Source organism: Dermacentor andersoni, chromosome 2, assembly GCF_023375885.2.
Source record: "Dermacentor andersoni chromosome 2, qqDerAnde1_hic_scaffold, whole genome shotgun sequence".
Taxonomy (NCBI): Eukaryota; Metazoa; Arthropoda; class Arachnida; order Ixodida; family Ixodidae; genus Dermacentor; species Dermacentor andersoni.
In genome coordinates this window covers 111,329,363-111,352,152 of record NC_092815.1, presented here as the reverse complement: position 1 = coordinate 111,352,152, position 22,790 = coordinate 111,329,363, and the positions used below count along the sequence as shown (strand labels likewise).

At 44.4% G+C, this 22,790-nt stretch overlaps 1 protein-coding gene across 6 annotated transcripts in view; it reads left to right on the top strand.

Moving 5' to 3' along the window:
* The first annotated feature begins 38 nt into the window (after positions 1–38).
* The window catches only part of CrebB (Cyclic-AMP response element binding protein B), a 31,198-nt gene continuing 8,446 nt past the window's right edge, over positions 39–22,790 (top strand). Inside the window, exons 1-7 of one of the 6 annotated variants that reach the window (XM_072286503.1) lie at positions 39–146; positions 3,556–3,921; positions 7,841–8,023; positions 10,543–10,623; positions 14,766–15,015; positions 17,833–17,988; positions 18,499–18,673. In XM_072286503.1, the coding sequence (XP_072142604.1) occupies positions 3,736–3,921; positions 7,841–8,023; positions 10,543–10,623; positions 14,766–15,015; positions 17,833–17,988; positions 18,499–18,673 (1,031 nt within the window). In that variant the 5' untranslated portion in view covers positions 39–146; positions 3,556–3,735. Of the gene's footprint in view, positions 147–2,917; positions 3,922–7,840; positions 8,024–10,542; positions 10,624–14,765; positions 15,016–17,832; positions 17,989–18,498; positions 18,674–22,790 lie in introns of those variants that run through there. The other 5 variants (XM_050187909.2, XM_050187906.2, XM_050187911.2 and 2 more) reach the window with 5 other exon arrangements.

Genomic DNA, 22,790 nt, shown 5'->3' with positions numbered 1-22,790 from the left:
GCGCGCAGTGATATTGAGCTGTTAGGTGAGGGTGATGTGGACCTGCTTTCAGTGACGACGTCGTTGTACTTTGACGTGGTTCCTACGTTTCTGCCAATTTGCCCACTCGGGTTGCGGCAAACTTGGTGACGAGAAATACGTAACTGGTAAGTGCTCTGAGTCGCCCCTCTTACAATAACAGTCGGGCGTGATGTCTTTCGTGCGGTGGTGGCATTTTTCGATTGCCAGTTTAGAAATTAGCCCAATTTTTGACCCCTGCTTTTGGGAAAACGTGTGGATGTAGTGTGGAATGGTATCGCTGCAAATATGGCAGGATGCCAGGGCTACCAGGGCTGCAATCGCGCTGAATTTAGACGCGTGTGTATCCGTTAGGCCTAACTGTACGTCGCGGCTGCTTCGATCGCGGAACTGCGAACCTATGCGTCCCGACTAGCGTTCTAAACCGCATTTAGTTGCCCACTTAGCAGTTGAGCGAATGAACGGAGCTACTCTGCCGTATGCGAAGCGTCGATTCTGCGACTGTGTGAAATGGTGTGGCACAGACTTCTCGCCTTGTAGGCTGTGTTCAAGTTGCTTGTGAAACCGTGTCGCCCGACAGTCTTGCATTCCATTTCATATATTGGCGACTTTAAAATGATTGTTTGCGTGTTAAATGGGATCTGAGTGGTTTCTTTTTTCTCCGTTTGTGCGTTTTAATTTTATCATTATTAGTTCTATTTGCTGCTGCTGTAGCTGAGTGTCTTGTGTTCTGCGGTCACAATTTGTGCGGACATTTCGTCTTCATGCGTGCGAGATGTGCGTATTCGAGCAGCTGACTTGTTTCCTGGAATAAAACGTTACCGTATTCTTTGCTCTGCTGTGCGTGGTATAAGGAAGCGGCCATGGAAGGTATTACGCCGCGCTTCCGCGCACCTGGGCTCGCAGCGGCCTTGAGCCAAATTAGTTTTGCAACGTGGCTGCGGAGTCGCTTCGCGCGTAGGCCATTTTGAGGCTCTCGCGTAGATTGAGCTTAGTAGCAGTTAAGAGTTTGGATCGCAGATGTTCAGCGTTAGTAAAAGGTCAGAAAGCTGTTGGCATCGGTGCTTACGTCCGTTCTGTGGTCCCATTCGATATAAATCTGCACTGTTCTGAACCGACTAAACGCACAGCGTTTTCCTTGTGAGAAACCAGGCACTTTCGAAAGCTAAGGTCATCGATGTAGCTGTAAGAGAACGCTGTTAGGTTGTCGCATATGGATGTGCTTTAGCGCGCCTTCTGCCAACGTGGAGTCGATAAAAATGTCGCGTGCGTCATCGCATGACGTCAGTGCAGTTACGTCACGCGCTTACGCAAACCGTTACATGGCCTCTGCCCATGCGGGCGGACTGTGCGCGGTAGGATCCCTTGAAGTGATTATTAAACACTGGTTGAAAACTTTTTCTTCCTTGCCATTCTGCTGTTTTACGTCCCACAGCATACGTCACAAATTTTAAATCTTCCTTGGAAAGCAATCAACTGCCCGAATTATGTTTGTGAACTAAAAGGTGATGCATTAAAAATCCCCGTCTGGAGAGACATGATAGTTTTGATACACTTGCAGCCACACAACTTTGGACAAATGCTATTTACACAGGTCGTAGATTTTCACGTAACGTGCAGCTAGATAGCAGTGTTGACTGTTTGTACAACGCAAGTCTCGAGTAAAGTCTATAAAATGGAATGGGCAAAGTAATGTCATAGTCAATTTTACATTCCACATGCTGCCACACTGCAGTTCACAGAATTTTCCTCTCATGGCGGTGCCTTGCAGGCTCAAGCGCCCGTGAAAAGTGTGATTGATACTGCAAATGACTGCTAATCTGTGAATAGAGAAATGGTGATGGTGAGAAATGGTGAAAGTGATGTGCTCAAAAGTGCATGTTACCAGTGATAATTACTGTAACACAGTCTGAAAGGGTGCGCAATTTATTGTTATGGGCTTCTGCGCATGGTCTCATTTGCCCCCATTCCTGCTGTGATTTGAGAACTGGCGTTTATGTTAGAAGCTATAAGGCTTTCTAAGTGAAGTCTCATTTCAGTCTTGTATGTAAGCTTAGCAGATGAATAAGTGAGCATTCTAAATTTTTTTGATGAAAATAAACATTTCATAGACTTGACTCTCTTGTATTCATTTCAAGTTGCAGATGGATTTTGATGTTTGAATGTGTCTACCATAGCTGATACTGCTGGCTTAATTGCAAGCAAGACCATCTCTTTTTCCTAGCAGCTTGAGAACACAAGGCAACGCACATGTATGCACGCTCTCAAACACCAAAGAATGGACTCCCCTTTTCACATTTAGGCCTGTTTCAGATGGTGCAAATTTGACTGTGTTCTTGGAGTTGTGGCGAATGGGCCGTCGGACCCTTTGTGCATGCGGTGTTTGGAATCCCGAACCTCTCTGTGAAAACTCGTGTGGCAAGGATGGGGAACCAATCACAACATGGATTGTAGACACGTCACCTACTCAATTTTCATCTGATAGCGTAATGCACTCAAACACAACCAACCATCACAACAATGGTTTCCAAGTTGTTTTACTTTGTTTTCACTGAAGCGTGCTGACGGCAAGAATAATTCAGTCCTCTGCTAGGTGCTCACAAATGCGAAAATCGCAGCAGCTATGCTCGGTGCATGTGAAACAGCAATGCAAAGTTTGCATTTGCGGGAATCGTAGCTGCGGAAAATGCAGTATAATGTTACACCATGTGAAACAGGTTTTACTTGTGAGAAAAGGGGGACTTATTGGTTGTTTCGGTGCATGCATGAAAGTGTGCTTTCCTGCACTCTTAAGCTCTTGCCAAGATGGAATACAAATTAACCCGGCTACAAGTTCTAAAGCAGTACTGAACTGCGGAGTGTATGAAGTGTGAAGGGGGGGGGGGGGGGGGCGCATGATTTATGTTGAGGGTGCCATAAATTGTGCTGTCCTGATGGTGTGCCCATACAGATGCTTTCCTTTTCCATTATGTTCATCCAGGTATTGGTTTTGAAGAAAGTGCGAATTTTGTGTGCACAGACTGGTGGTGTTTCCCACTTTTCTCTAAAAGGGTAGCTCCAATGAAACTATAAACAGCAATAAAATAAATAACATAGATTAACTTGGCAATATGTGGCATACAGGGGTCGGAAAATAATTTAAATAATATTTAAGCTGTTTTGGGGGGCCAAACTAAAGTTGCAACCCCCCTCCCACTTCCCCAAAATGTTGCTGTGCTTCCTGCAGCATGTCTTCGGCTAATGCCAAAGACATTGAATATCAAGGAGCATGTGCTTAGTGTGCACTAGTATGGCCAAAATTTCTGGTGTTTGCTGTAGTAGAGGGGTTTGGCTGGCTTTTCTGTTCACTTCCAATCGCTCTTTCTTTTTGTGGACGAAAGTACACGAGTTTAGTTGGAACTGACTCTTGCACTTAATTGCAGAGCTGCTTACTGTGCTGGGCTTCTGCAATGTAATTTAGTGGATCTAGGAATTAGTTGTACTGTGGCAGTGTTCTGTGTTGTGGCGTCGTCAGGTGTGCCTGGTGTCCTTGCACAGCTTGCTGCACTGCCCTGTGGCTGCCGCTACTCTCGAAGGTTCAGCAGGCATTCTGAGTGGGGCTCGGTCATGGGAGCGGTTTGCCGGGGGTGGTTGGTGGTGTGTGCCCGCTGTGGCTGCCGGGTGGCGTGTGCTGTGTTGTCGTGGCTGGCCAGCGCTGACCCCGCTTGCATGGCGTAGATGGAAGTGCTGATGGAAGAAGGAGCGACCGTGGTGACCAGCAGCGCGCCCGTCTCGCGTGCCAGCAGCACGACCACGGCAGCACGCTCCAGCCCGGCTCCCAGTGCGGTAGTGGTCACCTCTGCCCAGGGGCGCACCAACGGCACTGTGGTGTTTGCCTCACCGGCACAGGTCAAGCAGCTCAACGTGAGTTGGTTCTGCACTGTGGCTGCCACGAGACGCTGCAATCCCTGGAAAAAAAATTGTTGCATCATGCTTTGCCTGCACATCTCTGCTTGTCACACTGCATTGTGCAACTTGCAACTTTTATACTGCTCCAGGAGGAAGCTGCATGAAGACTCGATGCAGCATTTATGTAACAAAGCTGGAAAGTCCAGTAAAAGCAGCCACTGGAAGTTGGGATTATAAATTTGTCCACGGTGTTTGTAAACACCGAAAATGTCTAAACAGCAGAGCAAGGGCATCTTCTCATGTGGCTCCAGTTCTTGCTTTCAAGCCTGGCTTCATGGCTTTTGCATGAACCAGGAAATGGACCAATTTACAAAGCATGCGTTTTCAAGCATTCACCTGCTGTGCATGACTAATGGCGAAGCCTAGCACGTGACTGCCAACATTGCAGCAAGCTTGAGGTTCTACCGGTGCTAGTAGAGTTACATCCGTGCTTCTTTGAGGATGACTTTGCCTGTGCGCATGACCAGCACTTTACATTTGATGGAGGATGTACAGCTGCTGGACAAAGCAAGCACTGATTGCAGTACATGTTTTTAGGGTTTCTCACAATGTCTGTGCCACATTTTCTTCGCACTTTGCTGCTTTTCAGGTGTTTGTGCAAGAACGATACTCACACTCTTTCTTTTATTCCTCCGAACGAAAGTTTTTTTTTTTTTTTTGTAGTTTGGTTTGTACATCCTGATTGTTTAGTGGAGACCCTTTTTCTCATGCAGAAACGGTGATCGAAGCAGTCATTGTCGAAGAATATCCTTTTGTTGTCTAAACACTCTCTCTCTTGTAAGGTTGTCGATTTCTGAGACATTGTTAATATGGAAGTTGAGTAACATTAAGAAAGTGTCATGAACTCTGCTGGGGTTTCCATTAAGAATGATCCATCTTAGTATGGCAACCAATCACTCTGAAACTACTCAGTCATGTCTTAGTAGGCTTCATAATTTACATTGATGCTAAGTACACCGTTGTCACATAATAGCATTTTGATTGTCATTGTTACCAGGCAATTTCATATCCATGGATGTGGACACTAGAGCAGTCTCCTTTAAGGACTACAAAAGACTAGCTCAAGTGCAGAAATTCTTAAAGCAAACAACAGCAGGATCCATTCATTGACGACGTCGCAGGGTTAGCATAGGCATGCTGCTCTACATTGAATTCTTGTTGGAAAGACAAGAAGGGTCGCTCAGTGTTACTCCGAAGGTTTCCAAAAGTGCACAGAGTGCCGATGTGAGCCACCCGTTGCTTCGAGATTGCCCCAGGTGGTCGCCAAGATCTTGTGTTGAGGACAATGAAGACGCAGACGGCACCCATCTGTCATGAGCATGCAGCTGTTGTGGAGATGATAGAAACCCCTGCCGTGCATGCATGTTATTGCTGGCTGCAAGGTGCATTTCATTCCTACGGTTTTCCACCTTTTGAGCTGTAGACCCCTACTTTTGAGAGCCACGTACTACATCTTTGTGTTCACTGGTCTGTACATTGTCCATTCTTTTCTCTTTCTCTCTCTTTCCTTTCTTATTTTCTTTCCCAATCAGCTGTCCACGATGGCAAGTATAGACCATATTATCTTTGGTTGATGCATGCCGCCATCTTGGAAATTCGCACTGCTGCATGCGTGTGCACTTAGCACATTTGTGAAATGCCAGATGTGTTAGCACAGTTAATTTGCTGATTGAAACTCCAACTTATCAAGTTTGTGAAGTACGGGATGTGGTGTCTGTGCAAATAATTAGCTGCCCGTAGACTGTCTGTAACGTGGCATATCTAGCATTTCAGCTAAGTGTCTTTCGTGTTAGCAATGGCGGCACAAATTAGGCATTGTAGTTGAAGAAAGCTGCAACATCAAGAACCTATAGCGGCGGCACTCCTGTGATTTGATTTATGGCCAGTGGTGCCTATGCATTTGTGCAGCAGCTAGTAGTTGGCTTTCCCTTCTGTCTCTTCTTTTTATTTTTTTATTAATGTAAAGGCTTGCATGAGTGCATGCAAAGTGCTTTCTTTTTTGCTCGAACTACGTCACTGTAAAGCCAAACTTGGTTTCAGATATGAGGCTCTTTCATGTTTAACATGTTTGTTTCAGTAAAATGCCCATTTTATATTCAGTAAAGCACATTGATATGGCACCCTCTCAGCTTCTGCTTGTCAGGTTGATAGACTAGAACGCAGATTTAGATGCTACTGTGTATTTGCACTGCCAGTTTGATTTGGCCTTCCTCAAGCAGCATTCACATTAGTTTATTTTAAAAGCCTGGTGCACTATGAAGGCATCATAGCGTGAGGGCTATTGCAACTTATGAAAGAACAAAGCCATGCTTATACGGGGGACAATACTAAGGAAAAGAATGGGGTACATGCACCACAGCACCATTGTTAAAGTATGGTAATCCATAAAGATAGGAAACCTGTGTAGCACTTGCAGCATTCTATGCCACCTGGAAACTTGTTTCACATTGAAATGGCGTTAGCAAATATTCACCTATAGGTTTGTTTGGAATCTCCACATGTAAGTCTTTCTGCATGTAAGAACTTGTGACACATTCAACTGAGAACTGTACAGAAGATAAGCTTGTGCCTTATGTCCCTTGTTAGTAACTGTTCTGATGTTTATTTTAATTATTCTTTGAACATAAAAATGAGAATTGTGGCACTAAGAAAGCCCTAAAAAAAAGGAAAGGGTAGTAGAAAACTGCTGCCAGCACTCTTCCAACCCCAGAGCTACTCTGCATGCAGTCAACGGCTGTGTCATCCATGTGCTTAATGTAGCTTTACAACAGCAGTGTCTTGCAAGAGTGACGCTGTCGTTGACGAGGAAAGGCGAGCCTGGCGGGCATGACATATTCTAGAGTTGTTTTCTTGGTTGTGTTACAGACTATGCCACTTTCTGTGTACTTTGATTTGCTAAATTTGTTGAAGGGGATGAGACTAAAGAAACTTCTTGGTTAGCACATCTCCCATCAAGCTTTGTTTTCACATAGAGGCTGCCATATTTGTTGCCATGAAATATTGCCAACAGAGAATGGGGCTTGTAAATGCTGTTGTAAGATGGTGAGGGCGACAGAGGACGACCTGGCGTAATGAACTTGGGAAGTTTTCAAAAATAGGACAGAGTTGTTTGACGCTTGATGGTTAACTGGAGATCACTAGAAGTCTTCATCCTGCAGTTAACATAAAATAAGCTGACATTGATGATGGCCCTAATATATGCGGAAGAAAAACTGTAGCTGTGATCATATAACTTGAAAGCAGAGTACTATATTAGCAGGAGAGAAGTAGAAAACTACAGGGTGAGCACAAAACTATCTTCCCAACGTCATGCCCATCTTATAAGTTCACTATGAAAAAGAGCTTTGAAGCACTTATGAGTACGAAGAAAGACTCTCAACATAAGCTTAACTTGCTAGATGTGAGCTTTGTGTGAGCGCATGCAATTAAGTTCTGCCTGCATGTATGGAACATGTCCGATTCTAAGCTGGCCATGCTGCTATGGTGATTTGCTTCTTGTGCAATCACACTTCAACATAAGAAACCTCCTCTTGGCAAAATCCACAATCTAACAAACTTTCTCAATTTCTTGATGTTTGCTTCATTGACCACAACATATTCTGCGATTTAGCAAAGTTTGCGAGTTCACAGGAAGCTGCTGTATGTTACGTTTTTTGGATGTTACTTTACGTCTCCATTCGTTGTTAAACGTCTGATTGCCCAGCACTAATCTACCCGGCTAGCATAAGTTATTCTATTTAGTGCCCCTTTCATGCAGGAAAGCATAGCCCAGAAAGTTGGGCTGACCAACAGTGTGGCTCACTTATGTGATTGTTGGTTGAAAGTATGGCCCGCTTGACCTGTCCTGCACTTTTTCTCATTCATTGCCGCGCAGGTGGTTCCATCAGCCACAACACAGGCACTGGCAGTGCAACAGCCAGGTGGAGGTGTGTCGATAGTGCACGTGTCTATCCCCAACCAGCCCATGCACGTTCAGTCAGTGATACAGCCCAACCAGCAGTCGGTGATCCAGGCCGCTGGAGGGGCAGCTGCCCTGCAGACAGTAAGTGGACTTGGTGTGAGTGCTCTTCCATTTTTTTAACCCTTGGCGTGTTAAGCAAAGCTCATTTGTACATGTGTATACAGCAGACTGTTAGCAATCCCTTGTGGGAGTCCCTCACTAACACATTCCTTAGGAAACCACAATCATAAAAGCGGCAAGATGGATAATTAAGCACATTGGTATGCATCCATCTTGGCATGGTCAACTGAGTGGGCAGCAGGCATGGCTGAACATTGGGAGTGTTAGAATCATCTGTGTTCCTCTTCCTGGTCTTGTATGCTGCTCACCCACCCGACCACACGAAAATGCACCAGAAAGTAAACGCTTTGTCAGGCAGCATTTGCTACTTCAGCTGCATAATTTACCCATGTTTCCCAACTTGCTTTCTTTACTGTTCATTTAATTAGTGCATTGTGTTTTGCTCTTATGCTAAATTCGCTGACAATAGGTATGACCAGTGGCATAGCAGGACATGACTTGCCTATCCCTGTGTGCGTGTGTGCTTGTGTGTGTGTGCGCGCACATTGGAAATAAAATTTTGTGGCAGAACTTGTGCTGGCTCCTGATCAAGATGTGTGCACCAGCAAGTATAGCCGATGGAAACATTTCCTCCCAGCTGGCATTAGTAGGCTGCGGGCAGTCGCAGTTCATACCTTCTTTCTGTGCTTGTATTAGTGGATGGTAGGCAAGGATTTATTACAAAATTAAGAGTGCAAGAAAGGACTCAGACAAGACTGAACAACACGAGTGAGCCTTGTTAAGCTAGGCAAGGAGCTCCTGAACACAATTGGTGATGAAGCCACTTATGCTAGCCTCTGTCTGGCTCTTCAGGTTCGATCACTATAACAAAGCTTGAGCACCTTATGACAACGAATTTTGGAGCCTTAAGTGTTGCAATTTTTTTTTCCCACCATACATGTATTGACCCTAGAATGTGTTGTCTTGAATGTGTATTTTCTTACATATTAAACTTAAGCTCAGTGAGTGTTCAGGTCCCGTGTTGTCTAAATCTGCTGCATATTTAGAGGTGCAATGTAACCTGCACTTGCACTAACGCTTTAATCAACCCATCACTGTTGACCTTCATCTTTTTTTTTTTTCTTCTGTGTTCTGTGGTTGTGATCTGTGATGGTGCAGCCACTGTCATTTGTGCATTCACTAGGCATTATACATGTCCCCATGTCATATACATTCTTAAAAGCAACACTGCATTACATGGTAACGTAGATGGCTCTGAAATTAGTTACCTTGGCAGGCTAATGTTCACTTCCCAAGCAATGGTATGAAAAATTTATCACGACCGAAACCACCCTCCAGCCACCATTGCTGCCATCTCCATTGCCAGAAACATGAAAGAAGGTATCGACAATCATCTCTGCTCCTCCCTGTAATGCCTTCTGGTCTTGACAGTATAGGAAATAAGATAAAGCTTGTACGTAGCATTTGTCTTCGATCCCCCTTTCATACTTTTCATCAAGGGTCGCCTTCTGGTTAACTGCATGCCTTGTGAGATGTTTTTCATTAGTTTCTTAGGGTTGCTTCTTTCTTCAATTGCATGTTCAAAGCACTTAGTGGTTTCTTTCGTTGCCACCATTACCCGAATATTTTCTCTAGTGTCCTTCCATGATTGTAAGGACCCAGTTTAGCCTGTGTGCATTTTACAGAAGCCTATTAAAGAAGGCCCTTTACTTCTCGTCTACCAAGTCCTGTACTGCCACATAAGTAATACAGGAAGTGTTGATCGGGCTTGCTTAGTCATTTACTTCTAGACATGACCTTCCATCTCACGAGTTCATTTCTGAGAATTGCTCTCTTAGATCATATATAATTTCACCCCATGCTACAGTATCGCTACCACCATGTGCTTTGGAAACAGGGTGTAAATATAATCTTTATTGGATACTCTGCATGTCATATGTCATTTGTAATTTAGTTTACAAGCACATCATGTCCATTTGGTTATCATATACTGGATGGAGGACATACTACTAGGTGCAAGGGTAGTTTTGTAAAATGCCTAGGTATGGTAAATGTTTTGGCTATTGTCATGGGGGTACTTCATGGCCTCCGTGGTGCAAGTTGCCAGCTTCACTTTGCACGAAACAGGCACTTGATTGCTTGTAGAGGCATGTCTTCTTTTCCTATTGCTGTTACATTTGTGAGCCACAGTGCGGGTGCTAGTTCGTGTTTAGCTGTGGTTGCTTCCATTCTGTTGTGAGATTTTCTAGATGCAGTTTGCAGATTTACCCAATCAATCTGATGACTTCTGAAAGTCTCTTACTTTGCAGTCAGTGAATGTGTTGTGCACATTTTGGGGCACGTCTGTTTGGAAACACTGCTTGCGATCACTCGGATTGAGGGAGATGGGTTTAGGGTTTAGACTGTGACACACGGACAACTTGGCCATCTTCGCAGAGGTCGGGGATGAATAGTGCGAAGGAGCGTTGGGGCTGCCATGCCATTGCTGCTGCTGCCGCCACTGCTCTTGCTCCAAGTGGGGGGGCCCCCCTTTTTTTCTGCTTGCTTCTTTCCAGTTGGGCAAGAATGTCATTTTGGTAAATAAGGGCTCAGTGATCCACAGTGCCGACGGTGATGCTGGCGTCCACCCTGTCCAGGTAACACCGCCTGGACTTGCAAACATGCGCTTCTGTCATCCTAACACTGCCCGGAGCTTCTCTTCTGCTTGCACTGCACACATTTCTTCAGTCATTTTTGTTTCTTTGCTTGCGCGAGCATTGTGTGAATGCTTATGCAATGCTTGAGTGTGGTCAACCGGTGGCCCTCGTGCTAAAGCCTGTCTGCCACATGCCTCGTGAAGGTGTTTTTTTTATTCTGTTGAGTATATAGTGAGTATGTTGGTTCTATTCTCTTCTGTTTAATGTGGAGACACCAAATTTTTGTTGGTGGGGGAATAGGGGAGGAATGCTGACAAACATTTGCAGGAGACTAGGAGCATACTAAGCAAAAAAAAAAAAAAAGACAGGTTCCTGTGTTCTTTGATTCAGGATACACTTGATGGCATAAATATGGGACTCTAGTTTCTTGATTCCCTTGTAACAATCATGGGACAGATACACTGAAACCCATGTGACACTGAGGATAACCACCAAATCCAGTGGCATTGAATGTGCGTGACGTCTTTGACTTGCAAAATATTTGAGCAGTGAAATTATGGGGGCTTGCAGCATATTGTAATTTAAGCTACAAGTTGTGTTATTGTTGTCAGGACACACCATAACCTCGATGTCACTTGCACACATTATTAAGATAAAGCATTGCATTCGCGTAGCCTTCTCTGTTTTACATGTATGGCAGCCAACTACATGTTCTGATGTGAAGGGGATGCAGAAGAGCACATGCTATCGGGGACGAGTGCCCAGGAGGCGCGAGTGTTTGCCGAATTGCATTGCTGCCAGGATCAGCTGCCCTATCATCTTTGCTTGAGACTGCTGGAAAGCACATACGCGGCCAATTTTACCAGGCGATCTTCAGCACAGGTGATAGTATAGCTGATCCCGGCAGATATCGCAGTAATGCAATACACTCGCGCGTCCTGGAAACTTTGGCCCCGATAATACCAGCTGCTATACTTTGTTTAGATGAAAAGAGTGAGCTGCTGTTTTGGGTCTGGCTATATTGATACCTGAACCTGTCCATCCGCACATTGGTTCTGAAGAGGTGTGTTTGACTGTGTTCATAGTGAGAGTAGTACATTGGAAACCTAAAATCAATTTGCTCTCAAAAGCAAACATAAATTCTCAGCTCATTTGGTGACAAAGGAGGTGCCAGTGTGTTCAGTACTTAGTTTGATGCTACCATACACTATACAAAAAAAGTAACGCACAGTGGCTTAGGACCAACATTAACGAGGCTTCGGGCAAAGGCAAGCTGCCTGCCAGGCATGTTCAGAATGTAAGGCGCCAGGGAACGAATATGTAGGCTTCAGCGGGACAGGGAGTTCACTTGTTCCAAGTACTGCATCTTGGCCAACATAGTCAGTGCAATTATCTTTGTCCAAAATGCAAGTAGGGTGGTGTGTATTTGTGGAGGATAGGTTGGTTCTGAGTATGTGCTGCTAAAACACCAAATCAGCAGACCTTTGCTACTGCTCTTCTAACCGTGCAGTGAATGCAGCCCTTGTGGATTGTAATATGACGAGGATACATTTAGTAGTAAGGCACATTTTTGTTTCACAGCTGAGCAACTGCGGAAGTTCTTGAGGGGCAGGGTCGAATAATTGATAAGGAGTTGAATAAGACAGTATGCAGGAAGAGGTGAAGGTAGCAGGCTGCATTTGGTGGCAAAATTTGCATTACAAAAACTGGCTCCTTGGAGCTAAGAAATAACACTAATCTGGTGTCTCTACTGCTTCAGGCATTGCACTGCTGGTGCAAGATTATTGCATTGTTCCCCCCCCCCCCCTACTCCCTCCCACGTCTGCTTTTGCACCCTTCAACTTGCAAGTGCTCAAGATAATCTGTCCTTGCTGTAGACTTCCAATTGTAAGAGCTGCCTCTTGCACAAGCCATGAGCAGAATTTAAGTGGGCCATGCACTTAATCTGCATAATTGCAAGCTTAAAGAACAGCTATGTTTGAAAAAGAGTGGCATTGACGTAGCTGTTGTTGCTTAAGAACTTGGCAATTATTTGTCGAATATGGTGTATCAATTCCCTGATATTGATGTTGTTACTAGTTTTTGAAGCAATACTTTGGTCAGTTAAACCCAAGGTGTAATCACCCATTTAAAGGAAGTCAAAAGCCAGTAGCTCTACGTAGGCTATATGCTGAAGAAGTGAGTGGCTGAGTTACCGCTTTTAGTAGGTGCAACTGCAGGCCCCATGCAAGAAGTCACGTTGCTTTATGTGGTGTGATGGTGCTTGCAGGCTTGCTATAAAATTAGCGTAGTCCCATAGCGACAAAAGAGTACAGAGGTTTTGTTTTGTTGAATAACTTGCTCTCTGATCATTTGCGCTGCATGTGTGCCATGAATCGCACTTTTTGTTTTATACAAGTTGAGCATGTCTGTGTGTGCGTGTGTGTGTTTGCGTGTGGCTGCAGCTAACAATACTAACCTAGGTGTGTATAGCATGCGAGGGACATGTAGTGGAAGCTTGTGGACTTAAGTGCTTCGCTTGTTTTGTTACTCTAGGATTTGCTGGTAGTGTGTCGCGTAGGATATTTGACAAGCCAGCTGGCATGAAAATTTGAATTCTTACAAGCATGGTACATTGATGTGCATGCAATATCATCATTGCTTTCAGTCAAGGTTGTTATCTTGTAGCTGCTACCTCATTATGTTCATTTGACTTTTTTCGCATCAGTGGTGAACTTCATAAAGGTAGACAGAAATACATGATTATACAGGGGCAGGTTTTTTGTAGGGCATATATATCCAGCTTCTGCCTGGGGCTTTATCCTGATTCTCATTTTTGTGGAGATGACCGCAGAGCAGGACAGCCTAACTCACGATGCACTGGAAGCATCAATGCCAGTGACAAGTGCAAACACTTGACAACATTGTCTTCTACTATTCTTTCCATCGTCAGCTGTTTGCACAACCTTTCTTTTTAGCTGAGAGTTATACAAGTGGCAATCTTGCATTAAGGCCAAGATATGCATTGAAATAAATGATGACTGTTGCTTGCAGGTAAACAATGCAATTAAAAATTCATTTTTGCAGCTGTATTTTCGTCGCCGCTGCATAAGCCCATTTTCTTCAGCCATCTTCCAGTGTAGCAGTTCGTGCAGAATATTCGAAAGTGCCACTTTAAGACAGCACTCTGTTGTATGATTTTGGAAGGCCGTATAATTTAATTGCTGCCATGTTGGCTGATGTCCAGTATTTCGATGCTTCTCATCGTGAGTGAACTGGCTCTCCTAGTTTAGTTATTTTGAACAATTATGCTGTGCTCCTCGAGGGTAGTTTCTGCAGGGAGTGGAATTGGGAAACTGTCCTCTAAGTAACATGTGTAGCGAAGTTTCTCACCTTTGAGAGGTTTAATGATAAATTATGTAGGATAGATTCTATGAGTGAGAATAAATTATCACTTGGGTTGCACACTGGTAGCATATTTTAAAGAACAGTTTGAGCAATGAGCATTCTTTTCTGTGGAAAAACAAAATTTTGTGGACACAGTAAATGGGCATTGCAGTTCACATATTTTGTGTGCCTCTATAAAAGTCACCCTTACGAAAATAGGACGCAAAGTTCTTGTTTCAAGTCTAGTTGCATTTTGAGCATTACAGTGACCAAACTGCACCAGTTTACTGGTACTTAAGTACCAACTAAGGGATGTAAAATTAGCCCGGCACGAACCTGCTTTCACACTGACTGAATTCAAAGCAAATTTAAGATTGAGCCGAAACTGAGACTACACCAGACACAAGGTTTCATCACCCAGTGTATGAACATTTGTCTGTTTCATTCTGCATCTTTAAATTGCCCATTAATTGTATAATCGTTAGCTTATTCACTTTATTTGTCAGAACAGCTCTTTTGTGCGTCCATTCAGAAATAATTCTAGCTGAAAAACAATCATTGGTGCCCGTCACTGTGTTGCATCATGTCTTGTCAAGCATTAGGCTCGTGTCAACTCCTCGTGTCAAGCAGCTAAGAGTGGGGCACAGTGAGGACAGGTGAAGAGCAATAAAAAGCTTCATTTGATTTGTACTTTGTAGCACTAATTGCCTTTTGTGATATTAGTTGACGCTGGGCTGGGAAGACTTGCAATGTGAACACCCCACTTGCTTTTACAGTTGATTCCAGCGAGCAAGTTGGATGCCTCAGGGGAGGCAGCTGTGCTCACAGCGGAAGACGATTCCAAGAAGCGGCGAGAAATACTGGCACGGAGGCCCTCGTACCGCAAGATCCTAAACGAGCTATCGTCCACCGAGGCACAGGGTGCGGTAGCGTCACTCGCGGCTGATTCTAAAGACGAGGACGACGACCCTGACACCATCACAGTGGCTGGCACTCAGTACCACACTGCAGCTGGACTGCTGAAAGGTAGGCAACCTCCAATGGGCATCCAAATTTGAGCAGAATATTTTGCTTGCTTGCATGGGCCTTTAGTTTCTCATTAATTGATCAATACTGTCGCCGCCCGCCACTGTGGCTCAATGGCTATGGTGCTCTGCTGCTGAGCACCAGGTTGCTTGTTCGATTCCCTGCCCCGCTGGCTGCATCGCTATGGAGGCAGAATGCAAGAAACACTTGTACTGTGCTCTTGACGACTATTGACGCTCTGGAGTTCATTAATGTACACCCAAAGACCTCCACTACAGCAGCCCTTATAACCCTCCGTGCAGCTCATATTTTCAGTGATGTTGGTTGGTCATTTACTCCTCTGGGTTCTGTACATGTATATGCATGCATGCATGCTATGTTGAGCGGTCTTGTGATGACTAGTGGTGAAGAGTAAAATATGCAAAACAAGCTCTTTTTTTTTTGTCACTTGGATAAATGCTTCTTTCCTGTTTCATCATGACTGATGTTTCATATCAGGACTACTGCCCAGGGCTTTTGTGAATGTGTGGCAGATTCATAGAAAATAGCAAGTGACTTTCTGAGCTTTTTTTTTTTTTTTTTTTTTGTCAAGTGCCAATGCAATACAGAAGTTTTCACAATCTTTACATGAACAGATTTCAGTGAGTTTGGTGTTATTGTGTTCAGTAATGACTGGGCTGCATGCTAAAGCATTAAATTTTTCCATGTGATAGGCAAACAAAAGTGGCAGAGTAAGCAAAACTTTGAATAAGGAAATAAAAATGAAATGAAATGAAATGAATGCAATTTTCTCAGCTTTGCTTTTTCGATCAAATGCCTTTGCCTTACAGAACTTTTCATAATGTTTGCATCAACTGAATTTATTGACTTAGGTATCATTTTTTTCAGTAATACCTCAGCTACATCCTAAAGCTTTCCATTTTTCATTAAACCCAATAGACTAGCAATTAGGTCAGATGTAAGCTAATTACTCCTGCATTGTTTTTTTCTTCCTACTTTGTTATTCATTCATGAACTATATAATGACTTTTAAAAAATTTCTTCAGCTTTAGGATGTGCAGTGGGTCCTTGGAAATGACAGCTATTCTTTAAAACTAGTTTATTTAATTAAGAAATTATCATAATGGCCCGTAAGAAAAGACCTATGTGGGATAAATTATCTTGCGATAACTTCATTTCTAGATGAGATATATCAAATCTGAATATATATTTGGGATCAGCATTCAAAGATATATCTGCATGCCAATTTTCAGGAAGATATGTTAAGAAATAAAAAAAAAGTTTTCAGGACCCTCATCCCCCCTTAAAGGAATTCCTCATGATTAAGAATTTGTGAACTCATGTTGATGCAATCTTCGAAGTTTTTTTATTGCGATAGCAATTATATGGACACGCTAGGCGAATTTCTGCCATCGGCGTGAGGTTCTGCATAAAGTCCAAGGGCGATAAAATCGTCGCCACATGTTGCATGCTGTATGTGCAAGTAAAAGCGTGCAAGGGTGAGCCAGCGATCGTGGCCAATCTCACACACGCAAGGGAGGGAAGCAGGAAGGAAGCGCTTTCCGTCACATGCGAGGCTTCTGAAGTGGGGTGGAGGGGGGGGGGGCATTCTACTTAGGGCCATTGTATCTTGAAAGCCATCTATGACAGGGACACAGTCCGCCGCGCTCTGTGTTTCCACGGCTTAGTTCACCTTGATGCAAGACGCAGCACGAAGATCAATTCGCTTGCTGCTGCTGCCGCGCTTCCTCACTCCAGCGTTCTGACAGCAAGTTTTCGTGATCATCGAGTGAGATGTGTTCATGTTTGCTTGTGTACGCATGACACCATGCTTGTTAATTTAGTTAGTACGCCTATGTTTACAAGATTATATGGCTTAGATTTAGGTGCACGTTAAAGAACCCCAGGTGGTCGAAATTTCCGGAGTCCTCCACTACGGCGTGCCTCATAATCAGAAAGTGGTTTTGGCACGTAAAACCCCATAATTTAATTTTTTGAAAGATTATATGGCCGATAAAACTACTGTTCTTACTACATACAGCTGTCCACTAATTTGCTATCGCAATCGATACTTCGCCTTTCATGCGAAACTGCGACTTTCTTTTTCTCCTCGATGTGCACTGAAGGCATGTACAGTTTCTCTCAAAATCGTGTCAATAATTCCTTGTTATCACCACAGAAGGTCCACCTTTGCCAAAGTTGTTTTGATGACGCTGTCCACAAATGGACAGTGTCATTTCATTTCCTAAAGAAAAGATCTTGAAACTCTCATCATTCCAGTCCATTGTTATCTATAATGAGGTTGCCGTATAGTAGCCAAAATTTTCGTAGATTGAGAGGCCCCTAAAATGTTCAATTTGCACAAAGTAGCAAGACCTGGCCGGAAGCTCCTCCTTTTAATAAAGAGGAATCAAATTGAACTTGCATTTGTTTCAGAACAAGGTTACTTATCTCTTGTCTTTGTATGAATAAAGTTGCAGGGTGATGGATTATCCGAGCACTTACATGCCATGGTGGCTTAGTGGTTGTGGTGTTGCGCTACCAAGCAAGGGGCCGCTGGATCAAATCCCAGCCAAGGTGCCCGCATTTCAATGGGAGTGAAATACAAAAATGCCTATGTACCATGCATTGGGTGCACATTACAGAATCCCAGGTGATTGAAATTAGTCCAGAGTCCCCCACTGCGGCATTCCTCATAATCAAGTTGTGGTTTTGGCACGAAAGACCTTGGAATTTAATTTTTTATCTGAGCACTTGAATGTGGCCTCCTGCATCTTGTGAAGAAGTCTTGAGTTTTGGTGGTTGTTCTGCTTGCAGTGGTCCCAGCTTCAGCCATACAGCTGGCGACTGTGACTCAAGAGGGTGGCCTGCAGGGTCTCCAGACACTTACCATGACCAACGCTGGCTCCGGTACAGCTGCTGGCACCATCGTCCAGTATGCCCAAGGACAAGATGGACAGTTCTTTGTGCCAGGTTAGAACTGTTTCCCCACTGTTCTTATGCGTATCTCTCCCTCTTTTGTCCTCGTCTAAGTTGACTCTATTTATTATTATTTTGCTAATATAAACGAACTGATCCAGCAACAGTTTTTTTCCACCTCTGTGTCACACTCAGTTCATGGGTAGCAATGTGACGAAAGACTAAACAAACACCTTTTGAAACTGTAGTGAATGCATGGAAGAAAGCAAGGTTGATAGCACCGTTAGCTGCACTAAAAAGCTTGTAAGAGACCTAGGCATTGATATTTGCCATCTTGTTCCTTTTACTTGCAAGCACAGTCTACTTTAATGAAAAGTTGACACTTTAATGGAAACTTGATCCACTTCCCTCATCTTCCTTTCTCTTTTTCTGTCTGCCGAGTAGCAAGCCATAGCTTGGCACATCTGTATGCTGCTCTTGGCTTGTTCTCACATTGAACTCGTTCTGTCTTAGTAGCACAGCTGCGATAGCGGAGATTAATTAGGGCTGCATGTTGCTTTACAGTGACAGTGTCCGCGGCTGACCTGCAAGCGTACCAGATCCGAACGACGGGCAGTGGTGGCTCGTCACAGGCACTGGCGCAAAGTGTGGTCATGGCACCTGCGGCCAGTCTGCAGACCCAGCAGTCACTCGCTGAGGAAGCGTCCCGCAAGCGGGAGCTGCGCCTACTCAAGAACAGGTATGCCACAAGGAGTGCTGAACTGCATAGTATGTCATTTGGCCATTGCTGTAGAGCAGAACGAACATAACATTAAAAATGCTGTTATTGGTGATTCATGAGTTTACTATCATTATAACGGTGACTCCCCGAGGACATTGTGTGCTTGCCATTTTATCACTTGGTTTGCTGAAAGTTATTTGCTTGTAGTAAAGAGTCTACACTTTTGCACAGCTATAAAAAGGTAATGCCGGCATCCACCTGACAGTAGCACAATAGCTACAAAGAGAACCCACACATGTTCCTCGGAAGGAAGCTTTCAAAGATTTACAGTAAACCCTCATTAACTCGAAGCTGTGAAAACCAGAAAACTTTTTTAGATATACAAAATCACCAAATACAAGCCCGCTGGACACGCATAGCCCACGTAAAGCTTTTGCAAAATGCCGCCAGCAATATTCTCTGGCACTTTTGGGTGCATCGAGAACCACACACATTGATGTTTATGAGTTACGTCGTTACTGGCACTGTGTCAAAACAGTGCGTTTTACTCAAGAATCAAGATGATTGATCCTAATGCAATATTTGAAGCCATTCATCAGAGAATAATCGGTTCCAAACATCCAAAAAGCTGGCTCTGCTACTTTCTGCATTGTAATGAATTCCGGACAATTTCACTTCAGACACTGAAACTGAACTGCAGAAGAGTGCAATTGTCACGCCTTTAGTAGACGCCCACGAGTGACGTGGAACTTATGCCTCACCGTTGCACGAGCATGGAGAGAGCATCCTTGTCAAGTTGCAATCTCGCTAAAAGGCTGTGAGCTTTTATGGTGCACCGGTATTCTTTGGCTATCTTTTTTGGAGATAGCTTCCCTTTCACAAGATTTCGCATGACTCGGCATTGGGCACATCCGTGTATGTAGCTAACAACGTTTTTGGTGCTGTGCGAAGCTCACTATCTTCATGTAGTGCCAAGAGCTCTTCCGGCCGTATACTTTGATGTGTCGAGTGCTGAGTCTTGCGAAAGTGAAACTATCCACGAAAGTGATCACGTGAGAATAAGGTCCCTAGCTTCTCTTGGGTGCAGGCTGTAGGCTGACTGCACCTGCTCAAAAGTGCTGATCACTTTGCTCAAGGGCACGTTGTGGCCTTGTTGATGCGTCACTGACAGCATCGTAATTAAGAAGGAAAATAAAAAAGGCTTCGCCTTCCCGCTAACCGCTGCTGCACGAGGCTACAACTCAGTGACAGCTAACAGCTGAGAGCAAGTGCGCGCAAGTGATGATAGATAGAAAGAAGGGGGAAAGATAAGCTAAAGAGCTGGGCGGGGTGGGAGTGGTGCCCGGCACTTCATATGGCTTGGCCATTAAGCTGTTCACCGGGCCAAAAGTGAGTGCAAGCGAAGCTGCCGATGCTGCCCCTTCGCCTGCTCCCTGATATTTTTGAAGTTGAGATTTCAAGATATCTGGAGCCTGGGTGCAAAAATTTCAATGAGATAAGGGATGAAAAACACATGGGTTGACACCATGATTAATCAAAACACTAGCGCAAATAACAGGGACAGAGACAGAGAAGACGACAGGACGAGTGCTAATCTTCTCTGTCAGTGTCCCTGTTATTTGCGCTAGTCTTTTGATTAATGATGACAAACCAACTAGCCCAGCTCTCTGCCTTGATCGCTTTGACACCATGGCCAGTAAAAATTTTCAACTTGTCCAATATTTTGAGATATCAGAGTTCGAGTTAATTAGGGTTTACTGTATCTTGTTCCGAGGATAAAACTCAGCACCACACTCCTTTTAGGCAATCGCTTTGCCACCCGAGCAATCCAAGAGGCTGGTACTATGCGGATCAGTGTAGTGTATCCAGGGTGTCTACCAACCGGGAATTCTCGAGGATTTTTATTAGTCTGGAAATGCTCGGGGAAAACTCGGGAAATTTCTGCTTCTATCAAGGAAAATGAGCTGTAATTTTATTGAAAGGGAACGAAAATCGTGCTAATGCTCGCTCGAGTAACAGAGATGAATTGTAACAAATCGACTTTGATGCCGTGTCGTCGGCTGGAGGAATTGGTAGTGTACAGTCGACGCCTGATTTTCGGGACATGCCCGATATTCCGATGGCATTGAGGCACCACCACGTACCCGATAGAGTCAATGTATAAGAATGTCTGAAATTTTGGTTGCAAGAACCGTTTGCCATACGATTTTCCGCGATTTGTGCCGTGACCGCAGGTCTGAAACGGCATTAATCAAAGCCACCACCACCGCCATTTTGATGCCTCGAACCGGTGCTCTCGCATGCAGAACCACTGGCAGCCATAGCCACCTCCACGGCAACGCTAGGTTTAGCTGCTTTGACGTTAAAGGGACACTAAAGGCAAATACCAAGTCGACGTGTTAAAAACCTTGCAATGTTTGCTTCATGCCAAGAAAAGATAGTTTACAAGAAAATTGCATCTGAAGGGTCCGAATACCTTTATTGCACTTCAACTCACTCCCCACACAACCGGGGGAGCGGTGACATTGCATACGTCATCACCGCGCTTTGCGGCCATCGGTGAGTAAAACTGCACCCGACAGACAGTGGCACTGAGCCAAGATAGAGGGGGGTATTCACTGCTACAACTGCATTTTGGTCAAGTGGCGGAGAGGGTTCGGGCATCCCGCGACATCAGATGGAAGTTGAATTCTCTGCTACTTGCAGTTTGTACGAGTTTCGCGAGCCAGCTAAGCCAGCGCAGCACTATGCGCTAACGAAACAATTGAAACACGAAAGCATGGGCAGTACAGAGTCGAGTGAAAACGAAACCTTTCGACTGTCCATGTCCACGTCAAGGATAATTTCAATTTCTTTTTTCTAAAAATGAAATGGAACTGACAAGTAGCATTTTATTTCATCTTGTAATGCAATACAAGAATTTCTTTTGCAACGAGTAGTTGAGTACTAGCGACAGAATTTAACTCAGGAGTGCTTTTGCCATCGGCCCAGTACTTGAATTTTCCGGGGGAGTTTCTAATCATGTCCTGCATTTACCTGAATTTCTGGATTATTAAGGCTCTGTACGCAATAATATTGACACTTTAGAGATTCTCGAGCACTAAATATTCTCGAGCTTGACTTAATATTTGCCTTTAGTGTCCCTTTAAGCTTCTTGCTGTCTGGTGTTGTGTTTTTCATTAACTCAATTTGTCGCTGGCAGCAATGGCACTGACTCCGCCTTTGTGATCCTTGTGATTGGCTTTGAAACTCGGGAAGCATGGCGCGCTGCATGATGCTGGTTTCTGAAATTCGACTTCACCTCAATACAGCAGTGTTACTGGGTGAAGCGTACGCAAAGTAGTGTGGTTTAGCATAAGTGTGTGAAGGGGCAAAATCACGGGATACAGTATGTATTCCTTTTAATTATACACGCGTGCACATGCCGTCTCCTGTCACAGTACAAGCACCGATATGCCTAATAAGTGTACTGGCAGGCCTTCAAAGCTTTTTCAGACGTGCCTCCGGCGATTTGCGCCCTTAACCCTTTGAGGGTCGAATTATTTTGAAAAAAACTTTCCCAGGTGGTCAAATTATTTTTTTTCGGATCTTGAATGTCCAAAATGTATTAAGTCGGGAATAAATAGTCAAAAATAATTAGGAACAGTATTTTGGTGTCGGCATCACTCAGAATTGCAAAATGTTCAATAGTATTTCCGAGCGTGGTACTCCTTGCAACACGGGTCTACGCACAGCGCCTTATCGCAGTCTGCACACCTAAAATGCGTGTCTGTTCTCTTGAAGCGAGGAGTTGTGTTGGCGCACACATGCCATCTCTGCGTGCGGCTACCTTGGGCAGAGGTCTGAGGCACCCTCTTGCGTAAGCGCGTTGCCGCGGAGAGCGAGAATACCTTGCGAACGGTGTGATAAGCAAGTGGTGATAACCAAGCTAAGAGAAGTGCCAATCAAGATAGAAATCAACTTCCACCGCCCCTGCGAGAGCGTGCCGACAAAGAGAAAAACAATGTTTCGCGCGCCTCCGTTGCGATCACGCGGCGGAACCGAAACCGCGAAAGCGCGTTGCCACTGAGAGCGGGAATACCTCGCGAACGCCGCTATAAGCAAGCTAAGAGCAGCGCCAATCGAGATAGAAATC